The sequence below is a fragment of the Paramormyrops kingsleyae genome, chromosome 19 (assembly GCF_048594095.1).
Source record: "Paramormyrops kingsleyae isolate MSU_618 chromosome 19, PKINGS_0.4, whole genome shotgun sequence".
NCBI lineage: Eukaryota > Metazoa > Chordata > Actinopteri > Osteoglossiformes > Mormyridae > Paramormyrops > Paramormyrops kingsleyae.
The window spans coordinates 3,156,403-3,170,042 of record NC_132815.1 but is presented as its reverse complement, the minus strand read 5'-3'; the positions used below and the strand labels follow the sequence as shown (position 1 = coordinate 3,170,042).

General features: G+C 47.0%; 1 protein-coding gene across 8 annotated transcripts in view; it reads left to right on the top strand.

The window, feature by feature from the left end:
- Positions 1–13,640, top strand: part of LOC111843002 (transcription regulator protein BACH2) — a 75,847-nt gene that overhangs the window by 44,887 nt on the left and 17,320 nt on the right. For 7 of the 8 annotated variants that reach the window (XM_023810196.2, XM_072702872.1, XM_023810193.2 and 4 more), the window contains one exon: positions 7,526–7,780. In XM_023810196.2, the coding sequence (XP_023665964.1) occupies positions 7,538–7,780 (243 nt within the window). In that variant the 5' untranslated portion in view covers positions 7,526–7,537. Of the gene's footprint in view, positions 1–7,033; positions 7,225–7,525; positions 7,781–13,640 lie in introns of those variants that run through there. The other variant, XM_072702871.1, reaches the window with a different exon arrangement.

Here is a 13,640-nt window from a genome sequence, read left to right as displayed (position 1 = left end):
CACAGTAATCCATACATGCACGGGAGCCTGGTGGCATCACACAATGCATATTTAAACCTGGTCGCAATATTGATGATCTGCTGTTTTGCCCTCAGCGGGAATCAAACTGTAGGCAGGCAGTTGTGTCGATTTCCAATGGGGGGAGGGCCTCCACGCCTGATTATGCATCCGGCTGCGCTTAACGAAGCCAGTCGCAAAAACACCTGGGCCTTGCGTGTGCAGGGTCGCTGCGATCTTCCTTCTGCAGTTGTCCACTGTCCCCGGAGCACCTGCTGCACATCGTGTTGTTAAGTTGGTGATTAGTGCTCATCATGGTGCAGGGCCAAATTTATTTAAACCTTTTTAGGTATAGTTCATATTTATAAAAATAGCTGTATAATTTGTGAACCCCTTGGAATTATCTGGGTTTTTACCGTTTTTAGACTGATGACCAGCAACTCTGTTCTGATCAAAAGACAGCCATATTTAATAAACAACATGCACAACATCTGTCTTTTCCAGATCTACAGAACAAATGGTAAAAGCAAGCCAAGTCATTCATGGAAAAAAAATATGTGAAGCCTTATATTTAGTAAGTAGTAGAACCTCCTTCATTGGCAGTAACCTCAGAGAGTCCTGAAAATGGTGATTGGCAATTGGCAGATACTGAAATCAATCTGACCAGTGTGGATCTGATCAGCAGCCACAGAAAGCTTTTGGTTGTGGTTACTGTTAATAAAGGATGTTAGTTGCTAAACATAAGGGTTTACATATTTCTCTTTGATTGGTGAAACCACGTATTCAATAAAAATACAGCGAGGTGAAATGCTGCATATGCTGTTTGTTCAGAAAACCTGTCTTTGTTATTAGGACTGATCTGACGTTTTGGAAGCTGCTCATGCAAAAATGCAGATAATTCCAAAGGGTTCTCAAACTTTTCCACATGACTGTATGAATGCGACTTCCCCACACCCCCCAGCACAGAGCTGTGAGGTCACAGTTCTGCCAAGAAGTGCCGCAGTGAGGGCTCTCGCATGGCTCACAAAGGCTCTTCTGATGCCTCCTCACGCTCGAACTGCGAATCAATATCAGGGCGTCCTTGACCCTGTGAAAGCGACTCTGTCCCTCTTATCTGCAGGCCCCGCGGCCGCTGTCACCAGGCACAGCCACTGATGTCACCGCCACGCGTCTGGCTGCAGTGCCACACCTGGAAAGCCCCTGCATGCTTTTGTCTGACCTACTTGGGAACTGAAACAATTAAATTTCTGCACACCTATATATTAGCAGTTAATTAGAGGTACCCCCCTCAGCATCGCCCGTAGATAGACTTGATGAAATGAGGACCTATTTGCCTTGGTGCCTCCTCTGTGAGCTGTAGCCGCTGTATGGACCCTACCGTCCTGCTCCTCTGTGAGCTGTAGCCGCTGTATGGACCCTACCGTCCTGCTCCTCTGTGAGCTGTAGCCGCTGTATGGACCCTACCGTCCTGCTCCTCTGTGAGCTGTAGCCGCTGTATGGACCCTACCGTCCTGCTCCTCTGTGAGCTGTAGCCACTGTATGGACCCTACCGTCCTGGTCCTCTGTGAGCTGTAGCCGCTGTATGGACCCTACCGTCCTGGTCCTCTGTGAGCTGTAGCCGCTGTATGGACCCTACCGTCCTGGTCCTCTGTGAGCTGTAGCCGCTGTATGGACCCTACCGTCCTGGTCCTCTGTGAGCTGTAGCCGCTGTATGGACCCTACCGTCCTGGTCCTCTGTGAGCTGTAGCCGCTGTATGGACCCTACCGTCCTGGTCCCGCCCTGGAGTAAAACATCATTTTCTCCAATGTCACCAGACTGACACAGTTTCTGACTTCGAGTGGGACGTTGAGGAACAATCTTGGATTAAATCATAAATAGTCAGCCGTTATTTCCTTCCATCAGTCATGATTTATGTCGGTTTCATGTGAGCAGGATAGACTACAGTGTATACTGGGTCAAATACAACATTGTAAAAATATGCATTGATCTCACACCTCTTACACTTAGTGCACACTTTTGGTTGGTTATTTTTAAATGTATTAAATTGTTTAGTTTAAAGAACATGCAAAAACAGTATCACCATACCACCTCTCTCTGGCTGCTTTGAGTACTGCCCGTACTTTAAGCACTGAATGAAAGAAAATGAGCCCAGCTGGTTAGAACTATTGTTTTTAAGATGCATAGATGTATAGACATTCCAGCCGCATTGTTCTTTCCCGCATTTCTGCACATCAGAGAATATTCAAAATCAAAACCTTTGAAATGGAGATGCTCTTAAATGTGCAGATAACGGTGAATGTTTGCTCGTATCGCGATGTTAATCTGCTCGATCTGTAACCACTGTATGCGTAAGCCTGATGTCATGACTCACATTTGTCATCATATTTGCAGTTAAAGCAAAAAAAGGGGGCTTTCCTCCTCAAATAAATTTCAATTCATGCGATCTGTTAAAATAAGATTTCTATTTTTTCCACCTAAAACTCAGCAGTTCCTCACCCATTTAACTTTAAAGTATTTCTAGTCACGGTCAAAGCAAAATCAACCACCTTTTAAACTGTGAGACATTGCAGAGATGGGGAGCCCCCAGCCCCCAGCCACACACCGTTGATTGGCTGCCAGCACATTGAGAAGACGTCAGGATGTCTCAGGGTGACCTAGCAAGCCATTTAGAATAATCGATACTCACAGTCTGAGAGGCCAGCAGAAAGTGATCTAGACTGTGTTACACTGAAACCTCCAGTTCCTTGGGGGTGTTTGCGTGCAGTCCTTGATCCTCAATGATCCTCTAAGACCTAACTCTTTACAAAGACATTTTTAAATTTGTTGTGGACGTGGTTTAAAACATGAGAATGCATTTGCCTGTAACAATGCTTTCCCATCATGTTTATTTTTTCTCCACATTTGTTCTTTCATTATTAGTGTTTTCATTCCCTTCAGGCGGCATTTAATTTCTGCAGTTTTTATACCACTCTAAGCACATTTGTTGTTGGCCCTTAATTCCCGAATCGCGGCGAAAGCCGTGCTCATTTTAACCGTAATCGAAGACATGTGGTAGGAAGCCTTCGCTCTAAATTGCACAGCACGCCCTGCGGCACCAGACTCGCCCCGATGCATGACTGTTAAGGGAAATGTGCTCAAGCCAGGGCCTAGATCCCTTGGGACTTCCAGCCTGTCCTTCATGGCTAGTCTAGATCCACGTGCGGTCTGTGCCCCAGAAGAGCAGGACAGACAAATGTGACAGCAGAACAGGCACGCGTGTACATGAAAGCACGCGTGTACATGTCCAATGACGGAAAACAGCAGCGTGCCAGTGATGGGAACTGCAATAGTGTATTGTAACAAAAAGTCAATTATCTTCTAGCCTTTTTAGGTGTTTTTTTTTCTTGTAAGCAGTTCACGGTAGTGTTTTTTGATAGTGTTTTTTACAAAGACTCTTGCTAACATTATAAATATTAACATTTTTCTGTTTGAATTAGTGGTTGTTTCTTCATGCCAAGACCTCCAAACTAGGCTGAGTGGCCAGACTGTTACCTCTTAGGAAATTCAATTAATGACTTTTTGGACAATGAAATTGCCTTTATTGACTCTGTGGTTGCACTACCTATCTCGTCTCCTCACAGTGCTCAGTGGGAAATGTCCATTGTCCTTGTGGACACATCAAAAACCTGAGCTGTCTTATATCTCATTGCACTGGTCCGTTTTCATTTTCCCAGGACAATATGCTGGAAAACTTGTAATCAGTGCTATCAGAATCAATTTCTGAGTGTTGTTGTAAAAATCTTAACGAACACCAGTGCTGCACAGACTGCGGCATCCCTGTTGGCTGTTGGGTATTAAACGTATTTAGGAGGAGATGTGCCCATTATTATTCTGCTGGTTTCGAAGCAATAAAGCAGGTGTTGGCTCAGGGATTATGTGTGTGTCACAAGAATGACAAGGCAATAAATTGCTGCTTTGCAATGTCGATGCTTTCAAGGCACTTCAAAAATGCTTCCAAAGGAAGTCCGTAATTTATCCTTTATTTGCACCATAAATCATAATCGGATGGGGTTAATTCATTTGAACTGAAATTTTCCTCGCGTATTTTACAACTGGGAAACACGGCGTCGTGCGGCTTGGCGCCCTCTCGCGTACCTTGCCGACGTGCTACCGCCGCCGAGCCCGTTTTATGGTTTTACAAGAACGGCCGTGCTGTTTTGTTGCGGGAAAGCACTAATGGCCTCTGCGGCTTGAGAACATCCTGCTGCACATCTAGGCTGTGCTCTGACTGCGGCACACCCTCTCCACACAAAAGGAAACGTGGCTCTTTCTGACAGTACCAGTGTAATTCCCAGCTTGACAAGTCCAAAGCTTTTATTTCGCCATACTGTCCTGTCCTTATTTGAATCATTTATATAACATGAGGACAATGCAGAGAAATAAATCTGAAGATACCATTCAAAGGGAATACGGTTATTTGTTTTTGAAGATGGCATTCCATGAGGAGGCTTGTAGTAACCGGCGGTTTGAACAGATCGACACTGAATACGCGTGACAGGAGCCGTGAGCACGGCTGCCGGTTTCCGTGGCGCGTAGCACCGCGTCCGAATTGCGGCATTTGCCGGGAGGCCTGTGAAACCAGGAGATGAGTCACAGAAAGGCGTTATTAATGCCCAGTAGAGCTTGAAGGCGCTGTCGGATCGGGTTTTTATGGCTGGACTGCGAAAGGAAGCTCGCCACAGGTACACGGTACCACATTCCATGCTGAAGGGCTCGAAAACGGCACAGGGAAGGTGGCCGCGTGCAGGGTGTGCGTCTGATGGCGATCACCGCCCCATGGCATTCAGAGAGATTCAGACGCCATGCTGTCGATGCGGTGAGAAGGTGCATGCTATCGCCGGCAGATCATTCACAGTGTTAAGGCCTCCCCTGCCAAGCCAGGGCTGAACAAAAGCCTTGGGCATGTTTGCCGAGCGCACGCAGCGAGCAGACAGGAGCCCAGCATGAAGAACGCGTTGTCATGGCGCCAGCGGCCGGCGCGGGGAAAGTGACTTGGGTTTGACGGGTGGTTTGACATCACAGCTGCTGGCTGTAGCTCCCTTCAGCTTAGTCTGCCCGAGACAGACAGGTGAGCGGGAAGATAGTGTCCCTAGATTATTTTTAATGGGGTGTGGAGGCAAAAATGAGGGCAGTTTTCCACTGATTCAGGCTGTAACTATCTCAGCGAGTGCTTGCGACCAGTGAGTCCTCCAGTGCCATACTATTATTGCGGCTGCTAGGTTGGTATCTTACGTTATTACATCCGCATCGCCTGCTGTAAAGCACACGGTGCTGCTCTGAGTTTTGCTCTTAGAACTACTGGCCACCCACATACATACAGACAGGAAGTGACTCTGATATGGGAGTTTGGCCTGTTGGGTGGCTACTGGCTGGTCGTCCGAGTACAGAGCGACGAGTGAGCGATGGAGAGCTGTTGCGTGAAGAAGACTGAGGCATGCGGAGTACTGCGGCTTCGTCGCATTCTGTAATCGTGACACTTTATTGATCCCTTGCAGGAGAATTCTCTTTTCGCCTACCCCATCTTGCTCTCCATGACACCCAGACACATATATAGGTTAAGGGCCTCGCTCAAGGGCCCACAGATGTGACTATCCTGCTGAGCCCAGGCTCAGACCAGCAGCCTTCCAATCACAGCCACAGGCTTTCCTCACTGAGCCGCATGCTGCCCCTGTCTTTCTCTGACATGGCGGCCCATTTGGTTGGGGGAGAAGGGACCCGCCAGGCGGTGACAGGGTACGAAGGCCCAGGTTCGGCCTGGCTGATCATGGTCCCTTGGTGTTCTTGAACCATCCACGCCACTGTGGTTTGTGTGGGGACATCAGCCCTGAAGCAGTTTAGCTGTATCGCTTATGAGCTTAGAAACCCAGACAGCAGAACTTTTCACATACTTTCAGGAACTCATTAACAGAACAGGCTGGCTACTCAGCCTGACAGAGGTCATCTGATATTGTTCTCGGCTTCTTCGCTGCCATTCTATCCCTGGCGCAGGCCTCGCCTTTGAGTCCTTCTGGCCTGCTGTGTCTCCTACTGCCCTCTGATTGATTGCTCAGTGGTCCTTTTATCCACTAGCCTGTTTTTGTTGTCATGATCCTTATAATCACATCTGAAAACAGTATCCCCAGAAGTCAGGTCATCATTTTCAATTAGGCAAAGTGGGAACAAAAGAATCATGGAGTTGGTGCCTTAAACTTCTACAGCAAGAAGGAACCCAAAAACACAAAAATACGCTTAAATGTTAATGCGTAACAAGAGTGTAAACAAAACCCTTGCAGCCAATGGTTCAGACTTTGTTCTCAAGACAAAGATTTCACACAGGAACAAGTATGCAGAATTTAAGGAGACATGGTTCACTGCTTATACAGTAAGTGCATTCAAGTGGATCTGGAAAATATTTACTCTGGAGCTGAAGGGAAACACTGTAGACGAGGCAAAGAGGATTTGAACTGCATCCTCTTTTAGTCCAGCCTCTCATTTGACTATTAGTCAGCAAAGAAGGCACACAATCCATGAGTCATAGGCCATTATAGCTGAATAAACCTGACATTTTTGTGTGACACTCACAAGGCTGTACTCTGTGGTCTGGGTTATAGTGCCGGAGAGTTTCCCAGGTCTGGGCAAGCCAAAGAGGAAGTTTCCGGCCCTAGAAAAACAACGGCCTTTCCTGTTCGAACAGCGCACTTTCTGGTTCCTTGTGTGTTCCATGACGTTTGGATTGATAGACCTCCTATTGCTACACTGGAGGCCTCCTTGGCGGGGTGGGGGGGACTCGCATGTGGACGGACAGGTCATAATGGGGTTTCTGTGCTTTGTCACTTTGCCCGGGGGGGGGGGGTGCGTACAGAACTCGCCTCCCAAACCCCTCCCCCTGTCAGTAGAGAAAAGCCACTCCGCTGTCTCTGAAACAAACAATTTTCAGTCTGCCTTCGCTGAACTAATGGACTTAAAGGGCTGTTAAAAGGGACAGACTCCTATTCCTCTTAAGCAGTGTTGCAAAGTGCATGCCTGTGAGCCTCTGCTCCCAGCACCAGCAGCAGAAAACGGACGGTGAAGCCTGCGCCGCCTGTATCCCCCGATGACACTTTCATGTTTCATGTTCTCACAATCAGCCCTCACATAAGGCTCACCCATGCTGTCGTGTTTGTGTGATCTGCCGACACAAATGCTGAGAGGGCGGCCACTTCTTTAGGGTAGGTCCAGCTCAGGTGACCAGCTCATCCATGCCCGTCGCCTGTGCATTATTACCAGTCCTAAAAGGCCGGTACCTGTTTTTCTGTCCACTCCCATAAAAATCAGTCGTCATTCTTGTCTGTCATTCTTGTCAGCTTTTCTTCTCTTTGTCTTCACATACTGTCTTGACTCCCATAATCCTTTGAGGTTTGGTCCCTTTGCAGCTGTGGTGTATTCCTCTTCAGTTCACAAAAAGCACACTAACACACATGCACAGATGGCACTCATTAAACCCACCCCCCCTCCTGCCTCCCACCTCAGGGCGTGAGCGGGATGTCCGTGGATGAGAAGCCTGAGGCCCCCATGTATGTGTATGAGTCGACGGTCCACTGCGCCAACGTGCTCCTGAGCCTGAACGACCAGCGGCGGCGCGACGTGCTCTGCGATGTGACCGTGCTGGCCGAGGGGAAGGAGTTCCGGGCGCACCGCGCCGTGCTGGCTGCCTGCAGCGAGTACTTCCTGCAGGCCCTACTGGAGCAGGCAGACAATGAGCTGGTGGTCAGCTTGCCAGAAGAGGTACGGCCGCTCGCTCGGAGCCAGCTTCACGCACGCACACTCACCTCAGTGACTTTCATCTGTCACTCGAAAAACCACCTAGCTAGAATGCAGTATCCAGAACTTCTCCTGGTTGTGGTTAGGGTTAGCCAGCAGTGACATGGTACAGAACTCCATCCTGAGAGTTAGGAAGGGGATTGTCACACGAGGGAGAAATTGTATAAGTCAAACACAGTTTCTAAATGTGGTCCTTGGGGACTTGCAGACAGTCCATGTTTTTGCTACTGGGACCTGGGAGGGAGCAAAAATGTGGACAAGCTGGGAGGGAGCAAAAATGTGGACTTGCTGTGGGACCCCGAGAACCGGGTTGGGAAACACTTCTTTAGACCAGTGGTCGCCATCTGGTTAATTGTGATCAGCATGTTGATAAAGGTTGGAGACCCACTGCTTTAGACAAATGTAGAGCTCTTGAGCAGCTCCTAAGTTTACATGGTACCATTCCTGGGTGTGTGAATTAAATATAGCTTGTATCTGAAGGTGTTTTTGCAGAAAATCAGGCTGCGGGCGATGTCCCTTCTCGTCATGCGACCAGCCCTGCAGAAAGCATGACTCATAATAGGGGACATTCAGGGGCTGGTTGCGAGAGTCATTCTGTCATTTCTTAAACCTGAACGGGCCATTTAAACTTAATTACGTCCACTGGCTACATAAATGAAAGATGACCTGGCAAGATGGATCAAACCTGCCTTCGCTCTGCTTGGCCGTATAGCCACGGTCAAAATGAACAGCCCCCCAAAAGTAAATGACCTCTTTTTCCATGATCTGTCACAGCATCTCCCAGACTGGTTCTCCTGTCAATAGTGCGGTCGCCAGATTTTATTGGAAAGAACAGAAGCCTCATTAAATGATCGGTCGTACAAAACTCTGAACAGCTTGGCGGGCTCAGGCCCTTAGCTGGATACTGAAAAAAGTTTGCTTCAAGAACTGGTCACTGAAAAATCTGTGTATTATTACAATTTTTAAAAACTTATATTACCGTCAGCACCACCTTAACTGCATAGTGGCAGTCAAATGAAGTTCTTAATTACAGCCTTTCACCCTCCTCTCATACCTCATTATGGCATAACCCATACTTCATTATGTTTTTGATTAAGCAGCCTGGGTCAGTTATTGAGTGATGGCCTGTTCATGATTTTTGACCACTTTCAAGTGTAATATAACACACCAAACCAGTGCCATTTCAAAAAAAGCAATTAAGAAAAGATTATTATTAGAAAAGTTAATAATTAGACCCCCTCTCTTTGCCTAAAACTGCAGCTTTTCAGACCTTCAAAATTATAAGATCTTAGTGTGAAATTAGATTAAAATCAGTTCCCGTGTACAAATGGCTTAGACTTGAATAACCTCCAATATGACATGAATTGAAAATGCATATGTAGAGTTGTGTAATTCAGGTCCAGAGAGTAAAAGTCCAGACTGGGATTTTGTTTCAACTAACCAGTTGAGCATAAAGAATCACAGTCATGGGGTACTCAGCTGGTTGGTTGAAACAAAATCCTAGTCTGGAGTTTTATGCTCTGGACCTGAATTACCCAAGCCTGTGCATATGGGATAACATGTTTATGACATGTAATGCTAAAATCCATCAAATACAGTGTAAAGTCATTCGAAGGACACACATTACCACTGAAAAGCTCTGCAAATGGGCAGTGAGCCTCAGTAGATGACTATCTCCACGCTGTGTGGCTCTACCCACAAATTGAAGCAGTTTATCTGGAGGCCACGGGCAAGAGGAGCCAGCAGAGTTTAGCGTGTATTCCTGTAAGGCCCACCACTGCATTACTTGGTGACATTTCCATGTTACAAATTCCTGAACATTTCAAATCCATCCATTTTCTGTAACCACGTATCCTATTCAGGGTCACAATCTCCATGAGCACGGAACCCTGGTGGAGACTTGAACCCTGGTCCCAGAGGTGTGAGATGACAGCACCACACCACTGTGCCACCCGCCATTTCAAATCCATCATAGTTATATCAGTAACTATTGCTAAAATTAACTTGTAGCTGGAAAAAACTACCCACAGATAGTGGCTCTTGCTGTCCACCCTAACTTAGAAAAGCGTCCTTGAATGGTGATATTAATCCTTTGATGATGTCTGTTTTTTTAACAATACCTTCGGTGCTGATTCCTCTTGCAGTGACACCTTATACTAACATATCCACACTGTGTACTACGCTCGATCTGTGTACTACGGTCTAACAAGCAACCTCTGTACTTCACAATGAGACGTCTGCACTTGCCAACAGGTAGTTTGGCCCACTCTTCCTGAGCAAACTGCTCAAGCTGTCTCAGGTTTGAAGGGTGGCGTCTCCACACTGCAATTTTCAGATCTTTCCGTAGATGTTGAATAAGATTAAGATCTGGGCTCATGGAGGGACATTTAAGAATAGTCCATTGATTTTTTTTCTCAGCAATTCTTGAGTGCTTTTAGCTGTACGTTTTGGGTCATTATCCTGTTGGGGGACCGGGACCCATGACCTGTGACTGAGGCTGAGCTTTCTGACACTGGGCAGTATGTTTCGCTCCAGGATGCCTTGGTAGTCTTGAGACTTCATTGTGTCCTGCATAGATTCAAGGTTCCCTGTGTCAGATGCAGCAAAGCAGCCCCAAAACAAACCCTAACCCCAGTAGGTATGGTGCCCCCTCCATGTCTCACAGTAGGTATGGTGTTCTTTTCTTTTAAGCATCATTTTTCACTTGGTAAACATAGACCTGATGTGACTGGCCAGAAAGCTCCAGTTTTGTCTCATCAGTCCAAAGGACATTCTCCCAGAAACTTTGGGACATGCATTTTAGCAAATTCCACTCTTGCTTTTTTATGTTCTTCTATCAATAGTGGAGCCCTCCTGGGTCTTCTTCCATGGAGCCCAATATTATTCAAAATATGACGGATAGTGTGATCAGAAAGTGACGTACCTTGACCTAGAAGCTCAGCTTTAATGGTTTTGGATGATTTCCTTGGCTCTTTTTCTACCGTCCGCTCTATTCTTCTGATCAACCTGGGGTTGCATTTCCTCTTGTGTCCACGTCCTGGGAGGTTGGCTACAGTCCCATGAACCATAGTTTTTAATAATATTGGTAACTGTGGTCACAGAAACATGAAGCTGCTTGGAGGTGGTCTTATAGCCTTTACCTTTAACACTGTTATCTATAATCTCCTTTCTGAGCTCCTCAGACAGCTGTCTCCTTTGCTTTCTCTGGTCCATGTTCAGTGTGATGCACACAATGATACCAAAAACACAGTAGCATGTTCTTTCCCTTTAAATAGGCTGAATGGCTGATGAAAAGCTTGAAGGCACCTGTGATACTAATTAAGGTTAAACACTTAGTTTGAAACATGATTATAATGCAGGGATAAATAGTGTCTTTAGGGGCACCAACAAATCTGTCCGTACTATTTTAGCATATCTTTGTAAAATAAACAACAAATCATTTCTTTTCACAATTTTATTGGTTTACTCTATCACATACTAAACGCATGCAGGTATACATTAGACAATTGCTTATAATTGAATCACTTTTCAAGTGAAATGAAGCATCGTTTCAAAGAGCTGTAGGGGAATCAACAAATTTGTCGACGTCTGTATATGTATTTTTTAAATGTCATAACTAATACCACCTGCAGTTCAGACCTGGTAACCCACCTGAAGCTAAGCAGGTGTGGGCCTGGCCAGTACTTGGATGGGAGACCAACTAGGAAAGTGGGTTGCTGCTGGAAAGGGTGTTGGTGTGTTTGACATGGAAGCCCCTCCTGTGGTCAGGGACAGGGATACTCCTATAAAAATGGTGCTGTGCTTTGGATGAGATGTGAAACTGTGGTCCTGACTCTGAGGTCATAAAAGGTCCCTGGGCATCTTCTGAAAGTGTAAGGGTGGTACCCCGATGTCCTGGCTAAACTGCCCACTGTGGTCCTTTCAAATCTGGCCTCCTAATCATTCCCTTTATCTAACTGGTGAATTCTCTCCTGCCCCTTCACCTTCGCTACTGTGTGGTGAGCGTACTGGTGCTGAATGGCTGCCATCGCATCATCCAGGTGGGGCTACACAGTGGTGGTGATTGAAGTGGCTCCCCATTGGTTCTGTATAGTGTTTTGGGTGTCTTGAAAAGCGCTATATGAATGTAACATTCATTCATTAATGCAGACATGGAAGTAAGGACCTAGGTGACCGTGATGAGAGAACCATTCGGATATTAGTCTCATTTAAAGATAATTGTAAGGAAAACGAGGTGACATATTGCTAGCGAAGCAGACAAAGCCTTATACTGCACTACCTGTGTGTAATTAGTACTATTACCTCAGTATCTCATCTGTTAAGAAAAACAATCATTATAATTGATTCTGTATATCAAGCTTCATGTAAAAATCTTTTGAATGTCCTGTACTGGCACAGCAAAGTGCACGCATGTATATAATACACACACACACACACACAGCCATGTGCATATATAAAGCTGGGCGAGCAGTGAATCAGGTAGCGCTAACACACTGCAGCCAGAGTGAAACCTGGCCCTCACACCATCACCAATTAGCACCTCTCCCAGAGTACCGCTGCGTGTGGTTTGCCACCCTGATTAGCGCCATCTCAGTCATTATCCTCTCGACACGGCCCTGCCTTCCCAGCGATTAACGAGGATGCTCGTGTGCAAGTCAGCCCGGGGATGCACGTGGAGAGCTGCCGTGCGCGGAGAGCTGCCGTGAAGCCACAGCTTACACTGAAAGCTGCTGGTCATCATATTCTGTGGGAGAAGGCCCTCCTCCCCTTTTTATTCATTATTTCCTCTGTATTTTGGGTTCCTGTCACCTTAGGGGCAAACTCACATTATAGACAACACAGCATTATCTTTAATGCAGGTCTGCTCCTTGTTAATTATTCATGAGCCCTGGCAGATCTCTGCTGTCAGGGTTGCCTTTTTGTTATGGTAGGGTAAGTATTGCTTACCGTGGACAGTAATCACACCCTGCCTCCTGCCTGAGACATTAGGGGAGGTAGCTAAAGAGGCACAGAGATGTGTGAAATGTTGTCAAAATCTATAATGCAGCATTTCCTGAACATATATAGAGGATGTCTATCTTTTAAGTTTATATCTGAATCGGTCACCCCATTTGCTAAATCTGTGTACACTGTTCAACGCTGCTATTTTTGTTTTTGCTTAAAGCTGACTGACCAGAAACCAGTAAAATGGAGACGGAAATGCTATTCTTTCTGTTTTAATACATTAACACGCGATCTCCTATCGAAGCAGGACTGGCTTCTGCGTGCTGAGCTTCTCACCAGGATATTTCTCCCTTCAATCGCGGCCCTTCAGTGTGGATTGTGCCTCCAGAAGCTTTGGCTGAGCATGCAGCCTCTGTCTGGCTGTGGGCCCACGCTTACGCTCCGCAGCGGCGCCGTTATCAGCCGCGGGATTCCTCCTGTCCCCGTCACCCTTGGCACTGGTGCCGCATGCCCGCCGTTCTCTCACCTTCCATTGTCATGCCTCTCCCGGCCCGGTGTCCTGTTACTTCCCCGCTGCCTTGCAGGTTAGAGGTGTAGGAACTAAGTAGGGTAATGAGGAGTGGGCTTTGGGGTTGCTTGGCCCGTTCCCACCAGACCCCCGGAGCGCGGTTCCACTTGGTTGCAGAGGACGTGTCCCGTCGCGCTGTGTTAAATCAGCCCCCGGCCCCCTGGAAGCCGACCGCACCTATACTGGATGGCAGATGCAGAGGGGAGCTGAAATGTGAAGCTGTCTGCCCCCCCAAGCCGAATCGCCTCCCAGGCGGATGACCTTGACACGTGCGGGGCACGTGGGGGGAGGGGGGGGGCTGGTGACATCATG